Source organism: Dermochelys coriacea, chromosome 10 (genome assembly GCF_009764565.3).
Source record: "Dermochelys coriacea isolate rDerCor1 chromosome 10, rDerCor1.pri.v4, whole genome shotgun sequence".
NCBI lineage: Eukaryota > Metazoa > Chordata > Testudines > Dermochelyidae > Dermochelys > Dermochelys coriacea.
In genome coordinates, this window is record NC_050077.1 from 25,999,655 (window position 1) to 26,015,503 (window position 15,849).

General features: G+C 40.2%; 1 protein-coding gene across 3 annotated transcripts in view; it reads right to left on the minus strand.

Moving 5' to 3' along the window:
- ABAT (4-aminobutyrate aminotransferase) overlaps positions 1 to 15,849 on the minus strand; it is a 144,315-nt gene that overhangs the window by 16,189 nt on the left and 112,277 nt on the right. For all 3 annotated transcript variants that reach the window (XM_038420038.2, XM_043494676.1, XM_038420040.2), the window contains exons 7-11: positions 8,231 to 8,311; positions 6,766 to 6,858; positions 4,440 to 4,502; positions 2,133 to 2,196; positions 1,166 to 1,314 (exon numbers count right to left, since the gene is read on the minus strand). In XM_038420038.2, the coding sequence (XP_038275966.1) occupies positions 1,166 to 1,314; positions 2,133 to 2,196; positions 4,440 to 4,502; positions 6,766 to 6,858; positions 8,231 to 8,311 (450 nt within the window). The remainder of the gene's footprint in view (positions 1 to 1,165; positions 1,315 to 2,132; positions 2,197 to 4,439; positions 4,503 to 6,765; positions 6,859 to 8,230; positions 8,312 to 15,849) is intronic.

A 15,849-nucleotide genomic window follows, 5' to 3' on the forward strand; every position in this document is an offset into this window, starting at 1 on the left:
CAGGTTTGAATAAAAACTCACTCCAGTGTAACCCAACATGTCCATCTGAACGATCCTGCTGGGGAGTGATAGTGCTTCGTTTAGGACATCCTAGCCTGTTGAAGTGTAAATAGTTATGAGATCTCAAATGGGCTCCCTGAAAGGGCTACAGGAACTCCCCTCCCTCAGCTCCTAGCTCCACATGCAGCCTATACTGGGAGGCACCGCCCCTGCAGCTTCCATTGGCCATGCTTCCCAGCCAATTGGAGCTGCGGAACTGGGGTTTGGGGCAGAGAGGAGGCAGCATGTGGAGCTCAGGACCTGGGCGAGCCTGCTCCAGCCCCATCAACTCACCCCCGCACCGAGCACCCATGGCGCCTTCCCTCCCACCCCCGAGCAACCCCCACGGGCCATTCCCCCCAAGCCACCCCCTCCTTCCCAAGTTTTAATCAGGAGTATATAGTAAAAGTCATGGACAGATCATGGACCGTGAACTTTTGTTTACTGCCCATGACCGGTCTGTGACTTTTACTAAAAACAGCCGAGACTAAAATGTAGCCTTAGCAATGATGTAAAAGGCAGAATGGAACACAACTTGATTTCCAGATCCCAGCTGGATTTTGCAAGGCTAGTAGAAAAATCAGTTTTTTAATTTGGAAATGAAGCCTCAATCCTGCAACTGGCTCTGCATAGGACCCTCACTACACCTACACAGGCAGACCTCATTGGCTTCACTGGGGAGTCACACCGGCATACAACTTCATTGAGCTGGTTATTGGATCAGAGCCTGAATCCAGAAATCTTAGATAGAAAAGCAGGAAAATCCATGTCACTTTTACAGAGTTGCTCTTCAGAGGACTAAGCACACTGAGGCTCACCCTTGTGCACATTTCCCTCTCCCAAATATGGGAGAGAAAATTAATTCAGATGTTTTTAAAAAAACCTTTCCTTGCGTGCGAAATTTCACTCTGGTCAAATTTCTGCAGATCATTCATAATTTCATAGTTGACGGTTCTTTTTAAATGGCAGCAGAGGCAGGCTATTAACTGTAACAACTTAGGGAGTACTGCTTTCATCAAAGGCCGTTCCAATTCCTGAAAAATTTCTTCCAAGTTAGCAGCAGCTAATCCCACTAAGACTTCATTATTTCAAAATGAAAACAGAATGCAGCCAGTGAAGTACTCACCTCTTCTAAACAGCGGGCTTCTTCCTGTTGATTCTCTTTCACAAACTCTTCCAGGGGGTATTTTAGTCTTGGGAATGGAGCAATTGGCCAGTCAAATGATGGAATGTCTAATTTGTGAATTGCTTTAGAGTGAGTTGTAGCTAAGCAACCTAAACCCAGAAAAAAAAAATTAAAACAAAAGCTCACTAGAAATAAGGAAAGAAACATTCTGAGAGGTGAGAAACTGTCTTCTACTGGGCTACTGGAAAGAATTGGATGATTCCGTTTTAACTGCAGTGTTCAGATTAATTTATATTTGATTATTCTGGAGTATTGATTGATCGGGTTTGGGGATTTCTACTTGGCGCAGCATCATTCTGAAGAGTTGGATGACATCTACACTATTTAAAATGTAATTTAAAAAAAAGGTAGGAGAATCTGGTTACAGGATGGTAATGGCCACTACGGTTAAAACTGGGTTTCATCTTCCCAGTATTGACAAGACCAAACCATGTTCTGAATCAAGCTACAGCCCTGCAAAGTTCAAAGCAGTAGCACAGTTAGGCAACATGTTTGAAATATGAAACTCTCCCATCTGCATTGGCAGGACCAAATGGTATCAGATAATATCCTCGTAAAATACGGTAGATTTTTAATAGTGTAGATGGCAAAACTATGGGCCTAGAATTACATAAGGGCATCTCCTGAAGGTGAAAATCCACAGTTAACCACATCTCCAATTGAAACAAAATGCTGTTTTAGTACATTTCTAACAAATTCCATTAGCATCAGATTTAGGTTCCTAATATTTTAATAAATCTATGGCTTTTTTTTTACTGATCATATTTCTATCACCAATTCATTGCAAAAGAACCTTTCATTTAAAAAAAATACAAATACAATGAGATAAATATGCATTGTTGTGTTTAATATCAGCTGAGAAAGGAAGAGGGGAAAATATATAGGTTACAGGGAGTGTTTTTCTTACCCAGGGTTCTTCCATGGAATCCACCCATGAAGGACAGAATACTATAGTCAGGGCAGCCTGGAGACTAAAATCAAATACAGGATATGTCACTGAACTATTCAAACAACAGGAAGGTGGCAGTGTAGCTTATTGGAATAGAATTATAAACAGGATTACATAACTAGACTGAAGAACACACAAACATTCTACGTGTAATCAAACGGCCAGTCAAGAATATGCCATCAGAGCATTAGGAAAGACAGCAAGATTTTTGCAACTTTTGGCTGTTGCCTCAGCTAAAATGCAAGGAAGTTTCACTCTTCAGGCAGCAAGTTCAGTAAAGTATATTCACATATTTCTTTGCCAAGAAATAGCCTTCATCCCTTTAAAATTATCTCATCTCCTGTAAATATCATGAATACTAAAGACAAATATCTGCCAATTTAGCGTTTCATCTTCAGATTGCTTTGCAAATACTAACCAATTAATCCTCCCAACACACTGGAGGGTCAGGAGGAGGTCAATCAGCTCAATTTTTTAGAAATCAAGACAGATGGTGAATTGCCAAAGGTCACAAGGGAATTAGTGCCCAACACATGGATCAATTACTTCAATACTTATAAGCGTAAGCATGTATGTAGGTGTTTGCAGGATTGGGTCCAAAGCAGCAATTAAACACAGGAACACCCGAGTCCTCAGTGCTGCACTCAGATCACCACCACACACCTCTCTATTTTGATTCACTTATTGGATGCTGAATGAAAACTAAACCAATATAAAGCATATGGAAACTTTATATTAGCTGAATTTTAAAAGGGATACTGTTGGGTTATTTTAAAGAGACTAGTCCCCTTCTTTGTGATCTAATCTTAAGTGAAAGAACTGCCTCCTTTCCTGCTGTTGGTTTATATCTTGTGCTAATCAGTCTCTCTCTCTCTCTGGTTCTCAACATTTAGTTTCCAAACACCAAAGGTGAATATTCAACCAAAGATGAATATTAAAATTAAACAAACCCCTCTTCTTTCTGCATTTGTCCTTTTCTTTTAGGATTTCATGGAAACTCTTCTACTGTAATGTTTTGTAAAACTTGTAAGGTTTGTTTCTGTTAAATGCAAATCCTATATTTTTAGGCCCAAAATTCTCAACCAGTTTTTCTTTAGCTAGTAGTAATGCAATGCCACTGCATGGTGGGGAGCACTGGAGAGAAAAGCAGGCCTAGCACTCCTCGGAACAGAGGCAGGGAGTGCATTAACTTTATACTATGAAAGGATGGCTCTTAAATATCACAAGGCTGGTGACCTCAGTGGGACCTCTGCAGCTTTGGAGAAGCAGAAGATACCCTTCCAGGAGCAGCAAAAAAGATGCTTAGATCAACACACTGTGGATTTAATCCTAAACTGCAATGAGCTCACACAAGATGTAGCTGTGGGAGCGATAAAAGTACTTCTAGCACATCTACCACTTCCCTCAATCCTGGGGTTGCTGATATAAATCAGATCATAGGGCTGCTTTAACTCATGCCTGCTGGAATGATCCCTATGAGACCATTCCATCAGTCCAGGACTGCAAGAACTCAGTGTACTCCAGTCCCCATTTCTCACCCTGGCTTTGGCCCAGTTTAAAGCACATCCCAGCTCCCCTTCCAGCAGAAGAATTTCCAGGCGCCTCTTCAAGACAGTTTTAAGCACTGCACCACTGGAGCAACACAACAGGAACGTACCCTGAACCAAGGATCTGACCCTGGAGTTGTAGATCCTGTAATTTCCAAGATGCTCACATCTTAGAAGGTGTCCCAAATTAAACACATTCCCCCACTTGATTAGTAACCTTGTGTATTAAGGTTTGTGACTGGCTAGAGCAACACAATCTGGGTTAGAGCTGAATTGGCACTTCACAGGCTTTCCAGCTGTATCTTAATTTCTTGCTCCCGTGTGATTATTCCCTGACAAACTAGCTTCTTGATTAATTTTAAGTCATTAAACCACAATCTTGGAAAAAATTAAGAGGACTGTTAATGTTCGTAATCTTCATTTATAAAATCTGTGTATATTAGTGCTCCCCACAGTCTCTCTCAGCACTGCACGTCTCTCTAGCAGATGGTGCATCACATAAAGAAGGCAATTTTAACACAAGTCACAACTACTCTCCGGGAAAGCAGTAGGATGCCCATAGCAGGCCTAGAATTTTGGTTGGGAGCGAGTAGTAATTGACCATTCTTGAAGCTTTTAGGTACTAGACTCCATTGCAATGTTAGAAAGCCCTGGATTTTTTTCTGTAAACAAATCAAACGCTAACAGTCTGGGTGAGAAAACAGAACAGTAAAGTTACCTGGTTAATCATGCACGTCTCCAGTTCTTCTTTTGTGACATTATTATTACCCCTTTCTTTGTTCTGCAAAAGTAATGAAGAGGTTTTTATGGGCTGTCCTAGGTGAATCTCACATTATTTTCTGGTGAAGTCTTGCTGCAAAATCCCACTGTAATGAAGTGTTTGAAGGATTAACCAGTAGTTAAAATGGCAGACTTGATGAAACCATATATGATTTTTAATCCACAAATTACATGGGATCTCCAAAGCTTAACAGGCACAAGTCTGTCTGGAGTGGGCATGAGACGATAGTCAGAAAATCTTTTCTATTTCTCTCTTTTTAAAAAGAGAAAAAATCTTTTCAGTATTTCAGATGTAGTGGAAGCTCCAGGGTTTGTCTGTGCGACCACTCTTCATTGCCCATTTGTCTCTCCTTTAGCTAATTATGAGTTTGTTTAGTCTAAAGCGGACAGTAAGTTTTTCCTCTGAAGAGATACATACATGGTTTCTCATGAGTTTCATGTTGTGTGGGTTGATCTTAGAGGCATTAGAAGCATTATATGCTCACTCTGAAAGTCTAAAGGAGAATGAAGGGACTTACCTATTTTGTTATTAGATGAATTTAGAGGGGCCAGAGAATGGTTTAGGGAACTAGTAACAAGATTAGCTTCTTTTAGATGGTAAGCTCTCCAGAGCAGGGACTCTCTCTTTATCTATGTTAGCACTAGGGACAATGGGACACGAATCCTAATTGGGACCTTTGGGCTCTACTGTAATATATAAGCAACAATAACAACATATGGATTTAAACTAATGGTTGCTGCAGCTTTAACTGGTTACCTGTATGCTACCGTCACCCAACAACATTCCATTCAGTATACATCTTCTACGCACAGAGATGTTAAAAGATTTGGCCAGCACTAGTTTAGTTCATGATATTAGGAGAGAGACCGTGAATGAGCACAGCCACTTGTGACTCAGGCTTTGTTTACACTAGCACTTTTTCACATCCCTGACCGACAGAAGTTTCACCAACAAAAGTGCTGGTGTGGACAGCGCTATGTCGATAGGATAGCATCTCCCACCGACATAGCTACTGCCACTTGTTGGGGGTGGTTTATTTATGCTGGCCAGAGAGTTCTCTTCCACCAGTATAGAGCAGCTACACAGGAGACCTTACAGTGGTGCAGCTGCAGCAATACAACTGTGCAGCTATAAGGTCCGTAGTGTAGACATAACTTAATGCTGTTTCCAAACTAGGGCCAAGGAAGATTTTATACCAGACCCTTGCATGTTTAGTTTAGGCAACACATTTTAAGATAAAAGCTTGAAAAAAATGTTTGTTTAAAAAGATAGTCTCACTGGTACTTTTGTAACCAACTTCTTTTAACCCCTTTTTGCCCTAGAATCACACACAAGCCTTGGAATGCCAGAAACAAAAATGCACTGCACAATTTTAAAGAATGATGCTTTTCCAAAATAGTTTTGCTATGAGCCATGTGGGCCTACTAGCTTCAGGGTGAAATTTCACGTGTTGGTTTTGACCTAAAAAAAAAACAAACTGCTTGCTATCTGTCCCTCCCTCTTCCCATCAGCATCAGCAGCTTTTCTTTCATTTGGAATGCTTTTGTCCCCTTCTTCCCCTCACCACACCCAAGTCTGAAATAGCCCAAATTTATACACTGCAAAGCCCATTTGTTTGCACAGGCATTGACAGAGGACAGACAGTTGAGGGTAGAATTTCTGGTTAGTGAGAAAGTGTGCTGGAGGTTTTAAACTGCATCAGTCACATGATTTGTGATGGTAAAGAGGGAGGAAGGAGTGCTGCTGCACTGGATGATCTTTACTTTGTATCTCCTGTGTTCTGATGTTTTTAAAATGCATGTTAAGGGAGCCCAAAGTCCTGTGTGGGTGCCTTTCAGTGTGGAGTTTGTAGCATACTGGAATCTAAATAAATATTGTGGAAACCAGGATAGAAACACAGCCTCTGTTTGGAGCCCTGCCAGCTCATGAGAGAGCAGATCTTTAAATAATCACTTGTTCAAGCAAAATGTGAATTTTATATCTCTACTTTTACCTGATCCATTTAATTCTGACCAGGGGGAGGAGGCGGCGGCACAGGGAGAAAAGAAAAAACAATAGTTTTTTAGTGAGAAAGCTGCTGACACATCTGGGATCTTCCAAGTGAGAAAGTCAAAAGTGCAAAGGTCTATTCTGTTTTCTACAGTTTAATCCATAATTGTATAACTAAAGGAACACATTCCACGTAGATTTAGTTCTTATGAAGCACTGTCGATGTCTATGTGCTGCAGTATTGTAAAGAGTCATACTCAGTCTTTTGACTCACCCTGTACCACATGAATATTGCTTTAAAGGCATTTTCATTAGAGCAGGATCCACAGGACATGGTGATAACCTGTTGCAGGCTCTTCGGAGCCACCTGTCAACAAAGGAGACATAATAAAGCTAAAATAGCACAGTTATGAAACAAAGCAAAAACACTAATCAGCCCCATTTCAATCCCTTACTCAGAATAAATTCTGTGTGGTGTCTGCATGCAGACACATCATAACCTCTCACATTCAGCTCTTAAGAGAATCAAAGGTTTGGTTTCATCACAGTGGGGGGGTGGGAGGTTCTCTCTGAAATTTCATCTGCAAAGTTCTCTGCATGGGAACATCCAGCTTCATTTATGGATCCCATTCTCTTGAAAAGGGGAAGGCAGGTGATTCAGCTGCTAACAGTTAAATCACAACATTTCATATTCAAATGCTTTTATTTTTACCCTTGTAAGTCTGTACCCTGAATACCATCTGTTTCTTCATAAACATTGATCACAATTTTAACAAAGAAAGAGAAAACACACACATTCCTTTACAGAGTAGTTACACAAATAACCACCACCTGGAGAAAGGCACACATGGGAAATAACCTCAATGCCAAATTCCACATGCTCGGCATACACAGAAAAGAAGGTTGACAAACAGAGAGCGTCACTTGGAGAAAGCCTCTAGTGAAAATGCAATAATGGAAGGTTTGGGGGCCTCATCTTTAGCTGTTTACACTTTGAACTAAAGGATTGTTAGACAGAACCTTAACCTTGTACTTTCTGGGTTCCATGTGAAATTTCCCAATTATGAAAGGGCATTCATAAACTGGAAAAGGAGTAAAACACTAACAAAGCAAAAAATTGCTTCCTTTGATGCTTAGCTCTTCAAGTTGTAAGCCATGATTACTCTCAATACTCAGTCTCATTATCTGTAATTTCAGTAGACATCTTCAAGAATATAGAATAATGATTATTTAATAATAGTTCCAACTTTTGAATCTCTTCAAGAGCAGAAAAGCAGGACAATCTGTTCAGTTCTCTGATGATCTTTAAAAAAAATCCTATCATGCCTTAAAATCTCTTCAAATCCTGTTTCCATCATGGCTTTAAGCATTGCAGGTTGGATTTTGTTATGCTCTTTAGACCCTGATCAAGCAAAGCAGATAAACACATGCTTAACTTTTTGAATGTGAGTAGTCTCATTAACTAAAGCAGCTACTGCATTTTTTTATTGTGTTTCATACCTTCCGAATCCCTTCATCGGTGTTAACATGGACAGTAGGAATATTCTAATGGGGGGGGGGTGTTTAATATAAGTGCACAGAGCTCTATTTCTTATTTGTGATTAAGTAACTTTGCAATTTACTGATGTACTAGAAATTTCAGATCCTTCCTCTCAGGGTTGGTTCATACCATACATGCACTTTGCAGAATATGCAGACTTAGAATATGGTAAATCATCATAGTTCTTCCTTAAACTTACCGAAAGCAAAGATTCCTTTAATTTTTCAGCAAAATTCCCTGGAGGTAAAATCCCAACAGCAGGTCTGTTAATAAATGTACTCTGAAAAATGAAAGAAGAGAAACAGTAAGTATTTAGTATCATAAGAAAAAAGCTGCGATGTTGAGACGGATTCAAAAAATATAAATTAAACTAAGTCTAAAGTTCAAGTACACTAACATTAGGCAAATTCTTAAATATTTCCAATTATGACACAGAAGTTTTAAAAATAACTGAAAATAGTCAAGTTTCAATAAATACACCCATTTTTCTGTCTAAGCCCAAATTTTATTTTCTTTGAGGGTCACCTTTAAAGAGATGTATTCTAGACTGCAGTGAAATGTTTTTTCTTTAACATTTGATCTTTTATCCCTACACCCTATTCTTTCACCAAAATCTCAGTTCCTTTTATACAGAGGAAATAAAGCCTTAATTATTTGGCTTCAGTTAGAATGGCTAAACTTAAATTTAATTAAGATAGTGTATTAGTTTCTTCCTTATCAGGCTTCAAGGGAGACCAGTTCTGAACATTGTGGGTATAAACACCCCCCAGATATTATTACATTATAGGATTTTGAGAATGGAGGAACTAGACAAAGGTATGTTCAAAGGACAGGAAAAAGATAAGCTGCAAGAATCAGCAATGCAATTGTCACAATAAAATAGTTTCCCTGCAATAAAATTATGCACACAAACACATGCTCTTTCCCTTATAAAATTCTCTCACACATTCACAATAGTGAGTAGTACATCAAGGGAATAACATGTAAGGCAAAACCAAGTCTGGATGAATGGATGCTGTAGGAGGAATGGGGATTTGTGTTCTGATTTAATGAGATACTACTACATCATATTATGTAAAATTACATTCAACGGTTTTGTCCAGCTTAGTTTTAGTAGCAACTTGATTCTGTGTTCAGAGACTGATCAGATTGGTACTGGGTTGTGAGAGAAGGGGGTTAAAATCATCAAAACTACTGGCCATAGTTTACATTTTGAATTGATTGCGTCTACTCAGGTGCAGTGCTGCTGCAGCACTGAACCAGTTCCAATCCCCAATACTCATGAAGGTAATCTCACTGGTAAAACAGAGATACACAGCAAAGACCGACATGAACAATGGCTGAGAAAGCAGAGATGATATTCATAGAATCACTGAAATGTAGTATTGAAAGGACCTCGATAGGTCATCTAATCCAGTCCCCTGCACTAAAGCAGAATGAAGGATTATCCAGCTAATCCTTGACATGTATTTGTTTAACTTGTTCTTAAAAAACTTCCAATGATGAAGATTCCACAAACTCCCTAGGTAATTTGTTCCAGTGCTTAACTATCCTTATAGTTAGCAAGTTTTTCCTAATGGCTAACCTAAATTTCCCTTGCTGCAATTTAAACCTATTCCTTCTTGCCCTGTCCTCAGTGGTTAAGAAGAACAATTAAATCACTCACTTCTTTATAACAACCTTTATGTACTAAAAGACTTCTGTCCCCCCACCCACCCAAGTCTTCTCTTCTCCATACTAAACAAACCCAATTTTTTCAATCTTTCCTCATACATCATATTTTCTAGACCTTTAATCAGTGCTTAATTTGTAATGAAAGAGGTGCCAGGGCACAAGCAATTTTTTTTTAAACTTTTATAACTGATGCAGCAAGCCCAGAGATGCCAGGGCTATGAACTGCCAAGCACAGAGGTGCTGGGTCTCAGCCCTGGCAAGCCCAGACACAAATTAAGCACTTTAAGGCCTTTAATCATTTTTGTTGCTCTCCTCTGGACTTTCTCTAATTTGTCCACATCTTTCCTGAAGTGTGGTGCCCAGAACAGGACACAGTACTCCAGTTCAAGCCTTATCATGCTGAGTAGAATGAAAGAATTACTTCTTGTATCTTGCTTACAACACTCCTGCTAATACATTCCTGAATGATTGTTGGCTTTCTTCAGTTCTGTTTTCCATGCCGTCTTTGGGAGATACCTGGAAGACTCTATTGTACTGCAGTATATTTGTGTTTGCTGTTTAAGGCAAATGGCATGATAAATAATATTTAAAACACCTTTCATCCATAGATCTCAAACATTTTGCAAAGGAGAGTATCATTATCCTTATTTTACAGATGGGAAAGTGGAGGCACGGAGAGGTTAAGTGCTTTCTCCAAGAGTCCACACCCAGTCAGTGGCTAAGCTGGAAGTAGAATCCAAGCCCCCTCGATTCCCAGTCCAGTGGGAATGTGGGAATCCACTGGACTGTTGCCACTATGCCTGTAATTCTCTCACACATTAGGATGTGTGGATAAGGATAAAAGGGGTAAATAACAAGGGTGATGTCTTGGTAGGGGTTTACTACAGACCACCTAACCAGAAAGAAGAGATAGATGAGGCTTTTTTTTTTTTTTTTTTTTTTTTAAAAACAGCTAACAAAATCATCCAAAGGACTTGGTGGTGATGGGGGACTTCAACTACTCAGACGGCTGTTGGGAAAATAACACAGCAGGGCACAGATTATCCAACAAGCTCTTGGAATGTATTGGAGACAATTTTTTATTTCAGAAGGTGGAGAAAGCTACTAGGGGAGAGGCTGTTCTAGATTTGATTTTGAGAAACATGGAGGAACTGGTTGAGAATTTGACAGTGGAAGGCAGCTTGGGTGAAAGTGATCATGAAATGAAAGAGTTCATGATTCTAAGGAATGGTAGGAGGGAGAACAGCAAAAAAGAGAGAATGGATTTCAAGAAGACAGACTTTAGCAAACTCAGGGAGTTGGTAGGTAAGATTCTCTGGGAAGCAACTGAAGAAATTTCATAGTTTTTCAGACACACATTATTAAGGGCACAAGAGCAAACTATCCCACTGAGTAGGAAACCTAGGGAGTATGGCAAGAGACCACTCTTGCTTAATGAGGAGATCTTCCCTGATATAAAAATCAAAAAAGAGTCCTACAAGAAGTGGAAACTAGGTCAAATTACAAGGAAGAATATAAACAAATAATACAAGAATGTAGGGACAAAATTAGAAAGGCTAAGGCACAAAACGAGATCAACCTAGCTAGAGACATGAAGGGTAACAAGAAAACATTCTACAAATACATTAGAAGCAAGAGGAAGACCAAGGGCAGGGTACGCCCATTACTCAATGGTGAGGGAAAAACAACAACAGAACATGTGGAAATGGCAGGGGTGTGCTCAATGACTTCTTTGTCTTGGTTTTCACCAAAATGGTTCGTGGTGATTGAACATCTAACATAGTGAATGCCAGTGAAAATGAGGTTGGATCAGAGGCTAAAATAGGGAAAGCACAAGTTAAAAATTACTTAGACAAATTAGATGTCTTCAAGTCACCAGGGCCCGATGAAATGCATCCTAGAATACTTAAGGAACTGACTGAGGAGATATCTGAGCCATTAGCGATTGTCTTTGAAAAGTCATGGAAGAGGAGAGAGATTCCAGAAGACTGGAAAAGGGCAAATATAGTGCCCATCTATAAAAATGGAAATAAGGACAACCCGGGGAATCACAGACTAATCAGCTTAACTTCTGTATTGGGAAAGATAATGAAGCAAATAATTAAGCAATGAATTTGCAAACATCTAGAAGATAATAAGGTGATAAGTAACAGTTAGCATGGATTTGTCAAGAACAAATTGTGTCAAACCAACCTGATAGCTTTCTTTGACAGAATAACAAGCCGTGTGGATAGGGAGGAAGCAGTAGCCGTGGTATATCTTGACATTAATAAACCTTTTGATACTGTCTCGCATGACCTTCTCATAAACAAATTAGGGTAATGCAACTGACATGAAGCTACTATAAGGTGACTGGAAACCCATTCCCAGAGAGTAGTTATCAGTGGTTCACAGTCATGCTGGAAGGGCATAAGAGTGGGGTCCTGCAGGGATCAGTTCTGGGTCCAGTTCTGTTCAATATCTTCATCAATGATTTAGATAATAGCATAAAGAGTACACTTATAAAGTTTGTGACCGATACCAAGCTGGGAGTGGTTGCAAGTGCTTTGGAGGATAGGATAAAAACTCAAAATGATCTGGACAAAGTGGAGAAATGGTCTGAAGTAAATAGCATGAAATTCAATAAGGACAAATGCAAAGTACTCCACTTAGAAAGAAATAATCTGTTGCACACATACAAAATGGGAAATGACTGCATAGGAAGGAGTACTGTGGAAAGGGATCTGGGGGTCAAAGTGGACCATAAGCTAAATAAGTCAATAGCGTAACACTGTTGTAAAAAAAGCAAACATCTTTCTGGACTGTATTAGCAGGAGTGTTGAAAGCAAGACACAAGAAGTAATTGTTCCGCTCTACCCCACGCTGATTAGGCCTCAACTGGAGTATTGTGTCTAGTTCTGGGCGCCACATTTCAGGAAAGATTTGGACAAATTGGAGAATGTCCAAAGAAGAGCAACAAAAATGATTAAAATCTAGAAAACATGACCTATGAGGGAAGATTGAAAAAATTGGGTTTGTTTAGTGTGGAGAAGAGAAGACAGAGGGGACATGATAACAGTTTCAAGTACATAAAAGGAGGAGGGAGAAGAATTGTTGTTCTTAACCTATGAGGATAGAACAAGAACCAACAGGCTTAAATTGCAGCAAGGGAGGTTTAGGTTGGATATTAGGAAAAACTTCCTAAGTGTCAGGGTGGTTAAGGACTGGAATAAATTGACTAGGGAGGTTATGGAATCTCATCACTGGAGATTTTTAAGAGCATGTTAGACAAACACCTGTCAGGGAAGGTCTAGATAATACTTATTCCTGCCATGAGTGCAGGGGACTGGACTGGACTAGATGACCTCTCCAGGTCCCTTCTAGTCCTATGATTGTACGATTCTATGATGTGCATTTATTCTTACCCAAGGAGACTGGCTTTCACCAAAGATTGGTTGGACACTGAAGATTGTCTTCGACTCTGGGCTGCCTTCCACTCAGCTTAGCAGCTCTGGTTCAAAATGTTTCCAATGAAATAAATGGTTTGGTGTTCTGGTTCCTTTTATTTGTGTGGCCAACCTCCTAGGGGCCTGAAGCATGCCCCTTTACCATGACTGCATTGTAGGGAAGTTCTCCTTTGTGCACTAGCATGGTAAATTTCTTCTTTCAGATTGTAACAATGGGCTAAGCAGATGATGGTGTTCTCTACTCATCTCATTTATGTTGTGGTTAACTAGCTTCTCTTTGGCAACAGCCACTCCCAGCATTACATCTGAGTAATTTGGCTGGCAGCTGCAGAATTCCCTGCAGACAAGAGAGAGGAACCCATTCTCTTGGTCCAGCTCTGAGCCATTCAGCAGCCACTAAGGCTGGAGTAGCCTCCATAGCCCGAGCACCCCATCTCGAAGGCATGGAAAAGACTGGATGATCTTTGTAGCAATGGATTTTCCAGCTCTATCCCCAATTTTCTTCTGTGCAACAACAAGCAGGGACACACTGTGGAGCTGGATTCCTCTTTGCTTCCCAGGGGTGGGGTCCTCCCCAACTCAGTAGAAACAAAATGTCTCCACTACAAGAGTCCTCGGCACCTACAGAGGTGGCCACAGCAGGATTTGCTCCCCAAACAGAAGCTAGTGAAAGACTAACTACAAGCACATCTAAGTGAAGCCAACATACTAGACCCAGCACAATCTGGCTTTAGAACCAGACACAGAACTGAAACTGCTTTAGTGGCATTGATGGAAGATCTCCTCCTGACAATGGATAGAAGCCAGACATCCAATCTCATCCTCCTAGACCTCTCTGCAGCATTCAACACTATTGACCATGAGATACTGCTGTTTCACCTGACAGAGGTGGCAGGAGTTCGGGGTGATGCACTAAAATGGCTTCAGTCCTTCCCGGAGTGATACACTGAAGAACAGTAATAGGAACTGCACTTCCATCACTAGACCCTTCAATTGTGGGGTTCCACAAAGATTAATTCTCTCTCTGGTTCTTTTCAGCATCTATATGGAACCACTGGGTGAACTGGTCAGATGACATGGTCTCAAGTGCCAGTGATATACAGATGATAAACAGCTCTATCTATCCTTCAGCACTTATGACCATTTCAACCACCACCAATATGGCCCTGTGCTTGGATGAGATCAGCTTATGGATGAACAGTAACTGGCTGAATTTGAATCCAAGCAAAAGAGGTGATGCTGGTGGGCAAAGGAAAGTATTTTGAGGAGTTTTCAGCCATGATAGAGTCTCCTGTGATTGAAGGTTCATGTCCACAATTGGTCAATTCAGTCCATAGTCTAGGAGTACTCTTGAATTCCTCACACCACAACAGCCACAAGTAATGCTTTCTACCCTCTCCGGTTGGCTGGGAGATTCCATCCCATCCTGATGTATGAAAACTTGGCCTTAGTTATTCAGGCCTTCATCACCTCTCAGCTGGACTATAGCAATGTAAGATACCTGGGCATGAAACCTTCAAAACTTAGAAAACTTCAATTAATACAAAATACTCCTCAGCAACAAAGGCTACTATGATCACATCACACCTGTCCTCTGTACTCTGCACTGGCTTCCCATAGAATTTTGAATCAAATTCAAGGTCTTGGTCCTTATCATCAAAGTGCTCCAGGGCTTGGGCCCAGGATACCTAAAAGATTGTTTAAAGCTCTTGGAAAGCGGTCTGAGACTAGGAAATTAACTCCCCAGTACAGGACTATCACAAATCTCATCACTTTCCATTCCAAGTGCAAGGTGGATTTCTTTGACCTTGCTTTCTCCAATATACACACACAGAAAAACAAACAAACAAAAGAAATCCATGCTATCAAAACAAGCCACATCCTGCTTCTTCCTCTGGGAACAGTATGAGTGAACATGTGACAGCAGTTAGTCAAGTTGCTTAATACACTCCTAGAACGTACTCAGATACTATGGCAATGACCACAGTATAAAAACCTTCATCGTATAGAGTTTGGTGTTGGTGGTCAGTGGGTGATAACTGAGTGAGGAGTTAGTGAGAGCACCAACCTATACAGTACACTGTTTGAAAAACAGTTTTTGTTCTTCAAAATCACTGTTAAATTATTAATACAGATTAATTTGGTAAATTTATTCAAGTGACTTGAATGGCATATCATGGATTGAAGTGTTCCTCCATAGCACAGATTTTAATCTTTGCAGGTGTTTTATTGTCACACAACATGCTACTTTTATATTAAAAGTGAATTAAGTACAAGTCAGTAATGTTTGACAATGAATTAAATGTATCAAAGCAGGCTCAACAACCCATGTTTATTACAAAACAATGCTACTTTTCCCAAGTTGTCATTAGAATTACAGTCTGAGCTCCAGTGAAATAAGTCCTTATAGGTCTCCAGAGAGGAGACACTGTTTTCCTAAATCCTCTATGTGGTCTCAAGTTGCAGTGGGGGAGGTCTAGGTTGGATATTAGGAAACACTATTTCACTAGAAGGGTGGTGAAGTACTGGAATGGGTTACCTAGGGAGGTGGTGGAATCTCCATCCTTAGAGGTTTTTCAGACCTGGCTTGATAAAGTTTTGGCTGGGATGATTTTGTTGGTGTTGGTCGTGCTTTGAGCAGGGATTGGACAAGATGACTAGATGACCTTCTGAGGTCTCTTCCAACCGTAATATTCTA